The 12,822-nt window shown below is 50.0% G+C and overlaps 1 protein-coding gene across 10 annotated transcripts in view; it reads left to right on the forward strand.

The window, feature by feature from the left end:
- The first annotated feature begins 5,998 nt into the window (after positions 1–5,998).
- Positions 5,999–12,822, forward strand: part of TMEM150C (transmembrane protein 150C) — a 35,111-nt gene continuing 28,287 nt past the window's right edge. For 3 of the 10 annotated variants that reach the window (XM_086746209.1, XM_086746204.1, XM_086746207.1), the window contains exons 1-2: positions 6,194–6,301; positions 11,347–11,481. Coding sequence is in view for 5 of the 10 variants with exons in the window: in XM_086746204.1 (XP_086602330.1) it covers positions 11,475–11,481 (7 nt within the window). In the remaining 5 variants the exon portion in view is untranslated. The other 7 variants (XM_086746205.1, XM_086746206.1, XM_086746215.1 and 4 more) reach the window with 7 other exon arrangements.

Consider the following 12,822-nt stretch of genomic DNA (forward strand, 5'->3'; position numbering starts at 1 on the left):
GATCTGAGATTTTGAAACCATTGGCAAGTTACCCATGGTTTTGAAAAACTGAAAGTAAAGAAACATCATTCTGAAATGGAAAAGCTCGTCCATCAAATGTCTTATCTTGGAGCTTGTAGTACCTGAATTTCTGTTTCTGTAGATTAACTTCTCCATATGGTGGAGTTGATCAAAAAATGTCAGTTAGCCTTTGCAGGAAAAAATAGATTTTTGAAGAGAATACCTTGAATTTTGGTAAAACAAGGAATACTTCCATGCATTTCCTTTTTTTTGCTTACATGCTCTAATAATTTTTTTTTGCATGTTTGCTTTGAATTTTTTGCTTGTTTTGGTTTTGTTTTGTTTTGGAAATAATTTTCCCGATGTTCTCTACTGTGGTGTCCCCTTCCCCCAGAAGATGTAGGGTCTCTGGGAGGCAGGAAGGGCACCAGCCGCCTCCCAGAGCAGCTGCTTGGATCCACCTGCAGCTGCATGCAGTGACACAGGGAAGTTGTGAAGCCTCAGTAAGGTAGGTACCAGCACATGAGCTGCAAAGTCTGTGAGCTTTGACACCTCTCCTGCTGATCTGGTTGTCAAGGACCCTGCTGGTGGTTTTTGAGTAGCACAAAAGCTCTAAGGGGCTGCTGGTCCATGGGTGGCTGGCTGTAGGCTGGGCTTAGTCAAGGATACAGTGACAGTCAATCTTTCCTAAGACCTGATGGTCTGACAGTGCCTGATCTTCTCTTGTCTCTAACTTTGGTCTTGGCACGTTCAACCATCTAGTATAACACCAGGTAGGACTGAGAACTAGCAGTATTTGTACACCGTCCCATGCAGTGTTCTACTGAGTGTTTCCAGGCTCTCAGTTTTGGCACACAGCAGGGACTGCATCTTTTTTACCTTTTTTTTTTTTTTTTTTCCCCAGAACTGGTGAGGCCCTTGGGAAATGCAGTGTTGGCTCAAGAGTCATGTGCTCCTTCCACAGCAGAAACCCCCGAGCAGGTCACCTGCTTTCTGTCATGGAGTGGCTCAAGGAAATGCTGTGCCTGCCCTGGGACATGGCACAATCACTAAAGGAGGATTTCAGCTGCAACTCACAGCGTGTACTTGGTTATGTAAATAATTGATGAAACCCCATCAGGGCTGTGTACAAACACAACCCTCAGGGTGTGGTGTGAGGCCAAGGTTGTGATAGCCAACTACAGAGAAGCTTCCAGGCTCCATCTAACCCCATCTGTGCTGCAGTCAGGCACACGGACTGGGCTGCATTTGGGTAATCCCCCGGAGCGGGAGATAAACATGAGCAAAACCTGCTGGCACTGGAGTTATGCCTCAAGAAAGGGGCTGTGGTTGAGAGGGTGAGCGTTGGTGCTGAAGAAATGTGTCAGGGTTTGCAGTCCCTGAAAAACAGCCAAGTGGAGCAGACATCTCCTGTGCCATCTCCTGCTTGGCAGCCCCGCTGCTGCACTTTGGAAAGCTGGTGGCGGTCCGGCTGTTGGGCCAGCAGCTGGCACAGGGTCCTGTGCAGCAGTGCCAAAACTTCACTTAGCCCTTTGGCACTTGGATGCAGAGCTTTAGCACAGGGTCCTGTGGTGGGAAAAGGGTGCATAGTGAGCCCTGGGCTGCTCCCTGAGCCATTTTAAAAACACCTGGTGAAAGTGGAGGATTGCTCGGTGGGGTGTAGAGATGCAGAGGAGGCTACTTGAGGCATCAGGGGTGCATTTTGCCCACTCCCTCCAGTAGCTCTGCTGTTCCCTTGTAACCCCAGGGTGATGCTCACATCCCTATCTCCCTCCACAGCTTGCAAGTGCAAGGTGACCGCTGTCCTCTGGCTGGTGTTGATAATTTTTCAGCCCCAGGAATCAGCAGCCACAACACAGCTTTCTGGAAATAGCAGCAGAAGTGAAACGCAGCCTGACGTGAGGTATCGTACTGAGCTGATGGGGTGGGAGGCTCCCAGGAAAAAAAAAGTTCTTCTGAACAGTCTCCTGTGTCCATGTGAGTCTGGGAGTCCATGCCAGGCTGGAAACATCACAGACCTGCAGGCTCTGGTCAGACAATGTTTGGGGTTGGGAGGGCTCTGTGTTTGGAGTGATTTTTAACAGTTGATGATGTATTAGCTCCCAGACTGTGGCCTCAAAGGCATGACCAGGCTGGACTTGTAATAACTTGATATTTTTGCTTCTGGACATTTTGTAGCTATACCTGTATGTAGAAAGGGTATTACAGGCAGTTACGGGTCTCCTTTTCATTATCTTCTGGGACACTTCTGGGAATCAATATACAATTTCCGTTAAAATCTTATTTTAAAAGAAGACTGAAAATAAAAACTGAAAGCAGAGCCCGGTTTCAGAGTTTCCTCCTCAGAGTTCGGACCCTGACTGTCTCACAGCTAGTCCTGTTTATCCCATGTATTTGCCATCACAGCAGTAATTTTTTTTACTTCTCTTTTTATTGAAAAAAAAAATCTGAAATGTTGTATCCATTTTCTCAATTTCCCTTCCTTCCATTTAAATGGTGTCACTTTCTTGCAGCGAGATGGCGTGGGTCCAATTTGCTGCTCCAGTCACAAATGCAGGTGAATTTTTCTCAGTTGGGATCATGTGGGTAAGCTGGGAAGAGGGAGCACTTAATCTTCGAGGGCTGGGATCTGGGGATATTTCTTAGGGTGAGAGAGAGCCCTTTGCAGGTGACTGTGTCTTCAGTAAATCCTGAGCACACCTGTTAATGCCAAGCCAAGGGTGCGCACGCTCAGAAGACATCTGTTTAGCAGTGGGGCATTTGGAGAAATGAAGTCTATCACAATATTTAAAAAGCTGGAAAAAGAAACAGATGGCTTTGATGAGAGATGATCTGGCTACTGAAATGAGGGTTAACAGTTAAACTGGGAAACAGTTGCTTAGGCATTGTATTTAGGGTATGGAGCAGCTCTGATGGCTGCTGCTGAGTGATCCCTGGCCCCTTTCCCATGCCACTCCCATTTCTGGGTGAGCGATGCTTCTTGCCAGGCCTTGTTCTGGCTTTGGAGCAGGAAGGAGCAGGACAGGAAAACCAGGTGGTAAATCTATTTTCAGAAGACATATTTCCCAGGAATGAAAGCAAACTCAAATCAATTCCCTTTTCTGTTCTCCTCACCTCTTTATACCTTTTTCTCCCCAAAAGACAACTCAGTAAATCTGTAGCCAGTCTTCAGTGGTAATATTACCCTGGGGAGGACTGCAATCAGAGGGAACAAGGTTAGCTTGTTTCTTCCTGAGCTGCAAGTGAAGTCTGCAAGGGCAGGGATTAGCTCTGCAGTAGTCCTCTGTTTTACACAAAAAATAAAATACCTCCGAGGCCTGGTCCTGCTTGATGTCAGGACTCGGGGGCTCAGCCTTCCCACTTCTCTGTCGCTGGAAGAAAGCAGATGTGGAGATGGCATGCCGTTCGGTCTCACTGAAGAGCACTGGCGTGGTGAAATTTGGACAGGGAACATGCACATGCTGTAAGGCATCAAGGGGAGGAAATATTAATTAACAGACAGCAAAGCAAAGCCATAATTTTGATCATTTGCTTGTGTTGGAGCAGATCCCCTTTCCAGGTCAGGTGAATTGCTCAGCAGAACCCCAGTGGGTCTCAGTGGCCCAGAAGGAAAACCCAGTGAGGACTGGGGCAGGAGAAGTCACGCACTGCTCACAGCATCGCAGAAGTGTTGCTGTATCTGTGCACCAGCATCATTACAATTGTGTCTTCAAAGATGTGACCTAAGCAGGGAAGGACATCAGTGTCAGTCTCTGTCACGCCCACCCCGGGAAAGCCAGGCGTAACCCCAAATGAGACAAAGGAAGGTAACTTCTGGTTACTTGTCTTTGCCAAGGCAGTGTTAGTGGAGACGTGGGAGGAAAGACTTTCCACAGGTCAAGATGAGCTAGCAGTGGGCTTTGGGACACGCAGCGTTACTGCAAGGGAGGCGGGTGATGCATGCTTGTGGGATGCAGTTCAAAAGCAACACACCCACATGCCCTGCCTCTCTCCCCACTGTTGCACCCACACACCCCTTGGTGGGGGTGGGAGGGGGGGAGGTGCTGCAGAATGAGGTTCTCCTGTGGGACTGGTGTCCTGTGAAGAGGGGATTGTAGGAAACATCCCCACAGGCCCACATAACACCATCCCTTGATGGCTGGTGCTTCCCCGCACCTCTGTTTTGTCCCGCACTGGGTGGGCTCCAGCACACGCTTGCTGTTCCCAGGCTGTGCCCTTTTTTTTAAGCTGTGATTTTTTAATTTATGAGAGCTCTTTGTCAGCATCCTGCATTTTCCAGCACTCGAAGGGACACCATCTGCTCAAAAAAGAGCTGTGAACAAAATGTCTCAGACACTCAGAGTTTACCAAAAATGAAATTGTTTTAAAATCCCATATGCTGCACTGTTTTCCTTCCAGCTTTGGCTGACGGCAGAGGTGAAGTGACTAAGGCAATTTCTGATTAGTTGCTGCATTTTCCTTTCTGGCCAAAATCACTGAGGCTGAGTGCCAGGCACTTCTTGCCTCTTTGACAGAAGGTTTTCTTCAGCCTCAGCTGCTGAAAGACAGAGGTTATGGAACTCGAAGACCTCTCCTCTGTTACTTTTAAAGTGAGCTTGCTTGACTTTTGCTGTTGCAGGAAGCCTTGCAGTCAGGGATGTGGTTAACATGAATATTCCAAGCGTACTTTTTTCCAGGCACCTGATTTTGGGACCTGTCTTGGTGACATGGGGGCAATAGCACCTTCTTGCCCAAGGAAAGCCGTACCCAGCAGTCACTTGTTGTGGCCTGCAGCTGCTTAGTGTGGCAGTGCCATGGGGCAGCATCAGGTGCACACAGAGGGAAAACCTGGCCAAGATCACTGGATTTTGTGGGGCTGCAAAAAGAAAATGCTGCGAGGAGCCACTGATTAGTCCAGGATAACATAATATTTGAAATACCAGAGCAGGAAGCATGTTACTTCAGCTCTAAAAGTCACCCCCTCAGCCTTTAAAACACTGAGAACTGTACACAGTGGTTGCTTTTCTGTGAGAGTGGTGTCCTCTCCCTTGGCAGTGCTGCTGCCGCAGAAATGCATCTCCTTTGCTAAGGGCTCAGGGGACCTCCTCGTGCTGCACTTGCTCTGAGGACCTGTGCTTCGAGGGGTTTGTAAACCCCAGGGATCAAAGAGATGAAATCTCTTCAGGGCATGCCATGAGGGCCAAAGCTGCAGGACGAAGGAGCATTGCTTGGCCACTAGAAAGACGGTATATATAATGAATTGCTGATGTATAACTCGGCTCACTTCTGGGGGCTGGCATAGACTTAGGCAGGTGGCTGCCTTGTGTTGGTTCATAAAGCAAAATTTTGAATAGGTGCCACTTTATTTGGATTTTAGGAGAAGAAATAAGGCAGTGAATAAATAACATCAGTCATACTGCATCCTGGCTGAGAGGGAGGAGGAGAGAATAAAAAAGTGGCAGCATTCATGTTGACTGAATCCTACAAAGGTCAGGTGGTGAAGGGATCCCTCCATTCCAGGAAATGTTCCCAAATGGTTATTGCCGAGGTGTTTTGCTGGGAATGTTTCCTCTAAAAACTCCAAACCGTGGAGATGCCTTACGGAGACTGCAAAGCCCACTACCCCATAGGAAAGGGAAAGCGGGTGGAAGAGAGCAGCCTGGCCCAGGCTGTTCCTGGAGTCTCTTGCTAATGGGTGTCTACTTCTTTCAGGTCTTCCAAAATACTTAGCCAGCAGGCACCGCGTCGCAGGAGGACCGCAAAGATGTCGCCACTGGTTTTCGGTGGTGAGCCCTGTTCGGTGCCTCTGGGGGCTTTGGAGCTCTGGCGTGCCCAGAGCCGCGCGCTGGGTCGGTGCCGCCGGGACTGGTGAGAGCGGGCGGGGCGGGGGACAGAGAAGGAACCGGTTCACTCCAAACACAGAGCCCTCCCAACCCCAAACATTGTCTGACCAGAGCCTGCAGGTCTGTGATGTTTCCAGCCCATCTCGTGGCTCTGCCAGGGACAGCGTGCAGCCACAGGGCCCTGCACGGTGCTGGGGCTGAGCACGGGGCTTGGTTTTGGTGGAGACTGGACCGCCAAGGATCAGTCACGCCCGAGGTTCTAGAAGCGGCTGTCATCGCGCCTCCACCGCCCCCCAAAACCGCCGGTCTGGCTCCCCGGAGGCCTTCGCGGCGGCGGCTGCAGTCCCCGCCTGCCCGGGGTGGGGCGGGGGGCGGTGCCGAGCCACCTCCTCGGCCCCAGCCCGGCCCCCTCGGCCCAGCCCGCTCGCCACCGCCACCGCCGCCGCCGGGACCAGAGCCGCGGCCGGAGCCGCCCGCAGGTAGGAGCCGCCCCCGCGGCGGCCGGGAACGGCCGTTGGGCGCGCGAGACCCTCCCTTCCCGCCTCGCCCCCCCCGCCGCCTCCTATGGCGCCGTCGCCGCCCTGTCGAGCCGCCTCGCGAATCGGCCCCCTCCCCGGTGGTGGTTCTGGTGCCCCCGGCGATCCCAGTGCGGCCTGTCCGGCAGCTTGCTGATCTGCGGCGGGCACAGAGGGCGACTGGAGCCGCATGACCCAGCGCCTGGAGGACCCAGTTGTGGAGGAGACCTCCCAGGTCATGGTTTCGGCAGCCCTCTTGCCCGTGAGCTCCTCGGTGGCAGCTTTTCGGGGTTGAACAGAGCTCCGCAGGGCCGCCTGCCAGCCTGCAGCCAGGACCTCGTCGAGCAAGGGTCAGTGGAGAAACTCACCTGGGTTGTGGCTGTGGGGTGGGACAGGTCCTGCCTTCCCCAGATCCTGTCGGGATGCCTGACCTGCGGGCTGTGTCCCGTTCAGTTCCCGGGAGGGGAGGTTTCGGGAAAGGTTCTTTGGCTCTGCTGCCGTCCCTCGGGGAAGGGGGAGCGAGATCCTGCCTCTGAGTGACAGAAAGGGACAAGCGGATACTGGGTGCTGGTGTCCCAGGGTGATGCTGGAGTCGCTTGGGATCTCAGCCTCAGCTTTTTCTAGCAGCAGCATGCTTGTGCCAGACCTTGGATTCAGAGCCCTTGGGCTATCAAGGTTGGAGAAATTCTGAGCTAATATTCCCTTCTGCTTTTTTTTTTTTTTTCTTTTCTTCTTTTTAAACAAAGCGTCTCGGAAAAGTGACCTCAAGGACTGTCTAATCGACATTCGTGCAGTCCTTATGCCATAGCAACGCAGACATGTATGGTTAATTATGAATAGCAACTCAATATGGAGGAGGGAAGTGTGCGAAAGGTATATCCCAACAGACTGACTGCATGTTGTGTCTTGCTCAAATTGATAAAACTGACTAAAAGAAGGAGACTTGATTCTTGCCGATTTTCTGCCATTGGGTAACAGGGTAAAGAGTGGGGACTTATGTTTGCTTGACAAACATCTGGCTCCTGTTTTCACTGTTGTACTGTTAAAAGTCAGATTATTTTGTTGTGCTGTTCTTCGTGCCAAGCTGTCAGCATTTTCTGAGCCAGAGTAGTGTAAGTCAGTGCAGTTGTTTCACATCCCCTTTTAAGATTATTTGTGCTGCAGTGTTTGCTTTTCCAATGCAGAGCGGGGATGTGTGCTTGTATTAACACCAACAATTGTTTTTTTCTTGTAAGAAATGTCATGTCCATGGTTTCCTCTCCTCCCCCAGCCATTTCCGGGCAGCCTGAGATTGCCAGATTGTGGTTTGGCCCAACAGAGACACTTTAAGGTCCTGCAGTCCAAGCTGAAACAATGAACTTTGGTTGCAGGACGAATAGGAGCGAAGAAGCAGAGAAAGGTCTGTGGGAAACAAGAGAGATGATCCTAAGTTATATATTGAGAGGAATAAACTGTGAGAGGGGATGGCTGGCAGGTGAGGCAGCTGCTGCTGCAATAGAGGGCTCGGACCAGGACTCTGAATGCATGCTCGTCTGTGCCACCCATTTCCCGTGCTCAGTGAGCAACTCACTGGCCCCGTCATCTAAAATGGGAATAATGGTATTTTTTGCTGTCTCAATAAGACTTGCAAAAGTCTCTAGGTGCTGGCTCCCCTCGCCTTGGATCCCCACGGGTGGCAGAAGTGGTCACCTGAGGTGCAGGGATGAAGGTGGAAAGGCATGGAAGAGAAGCAAAGCACATGGGGAACAGGTAGAGAGAGAAGGGTGGAGCAAATAAGAGGAGGGAGGAGAGGAAAAGAAGACTGGTGAAGCTTCAAAAGCCATTAAAGGCACTCAAACCAGCTGTAGATTACCTTGTGTGGCATTTAATGCAAATTTTTAATGCCAAGATTGCCTCTGGATGGTTGTGCCTGCAAAAGAGAGGTGCCTGCTAGAGCAGCAGTCTCTGTAAGAGTGCTGTTTGCTCAGTTGAGAAGGGTTTGCCTTTGGCAGGTGTGCAGACCTGGCTTCCTCGGAGAGGACTGGTCCCATGTGCAAGACAGGAGGGAAGCCAGCTCTCTACCCTGCCTGCTGCACGGAAAAGTAGAGATCTCCTCGCCGGCACCCAGGAGCTACTGGGCTGTGCTCCCCTGTGGAACAAGGCGGCACGTTCAGGGAGGCTGATGGGAAGGGAGGCCAAGGTGCTTGTTGGTGCCATTAAGAGAGGTCTGGGCTGCCTCTCCTGTGTGGAGGAGCAGGAAGGGAGGAAAAGCCTGAGGAACTTGGGCTGATCTGCTGCAATGGTGGGAGGGAGTGCCTGGCATCCTCCTCTCAATATCCTGAGCTGGCACAGAGCCAGGTAGCTGGGGAGAGAACTTCTGCCCTCCTTGTCTTATTTCCTGCTCTCCATGAGGAACTGCTGGGATTAGTAGTGGTGGCTGCCTGAGCCAGAAAAGCCAGTGGACAGTCAGTTTTGGCACCACAGGACTGCAGGAGTGGACTTTGCCTGTCAAAGTCACTGCAGATGGCCACAGTTTTGTCAGGGAGAGCCTCCCCAGAGTGGTCTTGGCCCAGCTGAATGCCCTTAGAGGTGGTTTAATGTGGTCTCTTGCGCTACAGGAAAGTCTATCTCTGAAAACATTTCAAAAGACAGCAGAAGTTTTAAGCCTTCTGTGTCTGATGGAGAGAGTGGTCACAGCAGGCTTGCAGGCTTGGCCTCTGTTTAACAGGTGGAGACTGTTCCCTGGCCCCCTCTGTCTGTTGTGTTTGCATGAAGTGAAATGCTGTATGGGACCGTCCTGCTGTAGCTCACATGAGGACCCTGCAAACAGCAATTTATGGTTGCAGCAGCCTAGGAGATTGGTGAATAAAAGTAACTAATTCCTACAAATCAGGAATGCTGGCGAGGCAGTGATGAACACCACAGAAACGTATGATTGCTTACCTTCTACTTGTCTTAGAGCAAATGATTTCCACAGGTCTAAACATAGCCAAAAGACTAACGTGGTTGTTCGTACCCATGACAATCTCTGTGCCAGAGAAGGTTACTTTACAGTAACGACAAAAACCAAGTCATGGGTAGGCTGACCCTCTGGCCCATCATCTCGTTGCTGCTTCTCTGGGGCTTTTGTGGTTAATATGAGGGGAAGAGGACCTCAGTTTACAATGTGAGTAGTGGAGAAGGCACAAATCCTTAGGCTGAAGAGGTTGGTGAGGGAAAACTATCCTGAGAAAACTCGGATAGCACACTCCCTAAAAGCTCACAGGCCTTGGGTGTTTTCCCCATGGCTGACAAGTGCAGGCTGCCTGGTATTTACACTTCTGTTGTGGCCAATGATGTAACTGAAGGAAACACAGCTTTGAGGACAGGGCACATCTCTTCAAAAGCGTAGAGCTGCAAAGTACAGTGAAGAAAGGAGCTTGTGCTTCCAAACAGTGGATAACAGAAGGGTAGAAGGGACAAGAGATATGAAAGAAGAGGTGAACAGCTGGGAAAAGCCCTGCTTGCACTGCACAGGAAGCTCTGTAGCTTGAATGTATGTTTTGTGTTTGCTAGGGGAAAAAAACAGTGGCAGGGTAGCAAAGGGAGGGAAACCTGGAACTGTTCTAGCTTTCCAAGGCATGAGCTCTCTCATCCATAAATTACAGGAGAAGACAATATAACGAGGAATAACTGCTCTGTGAAGTCTGCTCTTCTGGGCTTAGTCTGTCTTTCCTTACCTTCAAAGCCATCTGTAAGTCAACATGACATACCTGTCTCTTTCTTTGCCAGGTTTTGCCCTCCTGTTGCATGTTCTCTGCCACTCTCAACACTTACATGGTTTTCCCAATAATGGGACAAACCTTTCAGGCAGGCTTCCTGCCACCTTCTGTTGTAATGTGTGTCTTGGCTTTGCTTGCTCATGCACATTGGAAATGCTTGCAGGCATTCATGTTTTTGGAACTGAGGAGCAAGTAAAACATCTCTGCAGACCTCTGTCAATCTATTAATACACCGTCAAGATTACTGTGCCTTACAGGAGGAGAAACACCTGTTCTGCTTGTTCCTGGCTTAGGCAGCGGTCATTAGATTGAGGTGGTTAAGTTGGAGGATGGTCACTGGACAGCCTGTCTGCATGGTGCCCCAGACTTCCTGGGCTTTGCCACAACATCAGCCTGCGTTTTTGTATTATTACTTGCAGAGCAAGGAGTTCAGAGACTCTTTCCTCACAGCATAGCTGAAGCAAGGAGAGCTTTGCTGTCTTTTTTTTTTTTTTTTTTTTATGAGGAGATAAGTAGCCTGCTTCATTTTCCAGCAACTCTTCACTTTGGCTGTGACTTTAGGGTAAGTGCTGTTCTCATAGGCATCCCAGGCCAAAGGGATGGCTAATCATGCAAGGGGAAAATATGCCTTTGTGGCGATGGTGTGGGACTGTGGGGTTGGGTCTGTTTAGACTCTGCTAGAGGCTTCCCTTGTATGTCAGAAGAGATTTGGCTAAAGAGGCCCCAGTCTTGAGCATCTCTGCTCTTGGAAAGGTGGCTAGGTGTCTGCCCTGAGATGCGGGCAGTCCAACACTCCTGCACTGCGAGGACTTGCTGGGGGCTAGTTGCCGCCTGACTCACACAGCTTCTGAGGTCGCAAGGAACCAGGAGGCCTGAATCTTGCAGCGGGCGCTCCCAAGCAGAATGGGATCCTTAGGGCAAACAAACACACAGTACCGGCAAAATGCAGTGCTTCTCAGCTCTCTGTGAGTCTCGCTCTAAGCCCTGGCTGCTCCCAGCTGGTTTCCACGCTTGCTGACCCAGCTCTTTCTGTCTGAACTGGATGTGTACCTTCTGCCTTACCCAGCTCCTACTTCTGCCTCCTTTGCCTGTTGCAGGCTGAGGGCCATGACTGCCCAAGCCCTGCTCATGGTCCGAGTGGGACCTCGTGGAAGTCAGTGCAGGCTGATGTAGGTGCACAGGTCAGAGCACAGCACTGTCAAAGTCTGCAAAACACCTCTTTGGTCCTAAGGTGGCAAATTATACTCAGTTTTCTTTTATAACATCCAGGAGCCTGGTCTTGAAGCAGGACGTGCCTGGTTTGTACAACGCCAAATGCGAGAAAGGCAGACTCAGCCCAGAACAGTTTACAGTCGACGTCTCTGGCTCTAACACAGCCGCTCAGCACTGGTTCCTAAATGGCCTGTAAGTACCCATGTGTGAGTGAGTGTGAAGGTTGTGCGGCACCAGGAGGCAGCATACTAAGGGCACTCTTTGAAGGGCAGTAAGGTGCAGAGGGGTGACGCTGGCCTCAGCATCCAGTGTTGCTCCTCTGGGTAGGACATGCTATCAGACACATGGTCTTCTTACCAAGGCACTGAGGAAAGGCTGAAAATATATATATTTACAGAATTGATAGCAAATTAATTTTACACAACCCCAGGAGACAGCTTCCCAGGGAGACTTGGAGGGATGGTGTGGGCAAGCAGATGCTAACACAGCCTTTTCTGCCTCTGTTTTTTGGTGACTAGAAGTTTTCATTGCTTTGGTGTGCTTTACCCATCCCTATTAGGTTTGTGTTGGCCAGAGCATTTCATGAGCATGCTGAATGTACTTACATTTTTTAAATGAGACAAGAAACATGTACGGATGTTTCTGTGGGTGAAAGCATTGCCTCTCAACATCGTTGCAGGATTACAGAAGCATCTCCTGCTTCCCCCACGCACAACACAGAGATGTCTTTACGTTTTCCCATTCCCCTCTCATAAAAATAAATGAAAACAGGATTTCTTTACACACTTGAGATGGGTACCCAGAGAAAGCAGAGCATCATGCCCTGCTGACAGAGGGGATCACTCCTTTTCCTGTTACCCCTGCTATTTTGTTACATATTTACAAGTCTCTGGCAGGCCTTATCTCTCTCGTAGTGCACTCAGGCTGGAAATGTTGAGATAAACCTGCAAACGCTCTGCTTTGTTATGTTGGCACTTGTGGCTTGTGGGTGGCAGGTTATATAATTCGCTGATTGTATCCACTCAGTTACAGTGATTAGGTATCAAGTGACTGCGGTTATTTTTGCTTTTAAAAACAACAGAGAGCTATAGTGGGCTCCCCCAAAAGACAAATTGTGTTTGTTACCCTTTGATGGTTGCTGACTGGCAGCAATTCTTTATGACTTGCTGTATGTTTCAAACAGCATCCTCCTGATTCTTCTGGCTCTGTACCTATTCTCTGAAATGACTTAATGGCCTAGCACTGTGAAATGCAAGAGCACTGCTCTGGATTATTGTACAGGTTGTGTATTCGTCCTTGAAATGCATCTGGATCCTCTGGTCTTAAAAAAGATGTATGACTCTGTTAACGTGGTGATTTTGTCCTTCCTTACATTTGTGTTTTCTGCCAAAAGCAACTTCAGGAAGAGCCTGTGACTTTTCCTGGCAGATGAAATTAAGATGCCTATGTTAAATGAACCTTGAGCAAGCAGCAGTATATGTTTGGTGAGCTGCCTGCTGTAATTGAACTATGTAGATTAGGAGAATGGGAGCT

The sequence above is a fragment of the Chlamydotis macqueenii genome, chromosome 4, assembly GCF_036417535.1.
Source record: "Chlamydotis macqueenii isolate bChlMac1 chromosome 4, bChlMac1.mat, whole genome shotgun sequence".
Lineage (NCBI taxonomy): Eukaryota > Metazoa > Chordata > Aves > Otidiformes > Otididae > Chlamydotis > Chlamydotis macqueenii.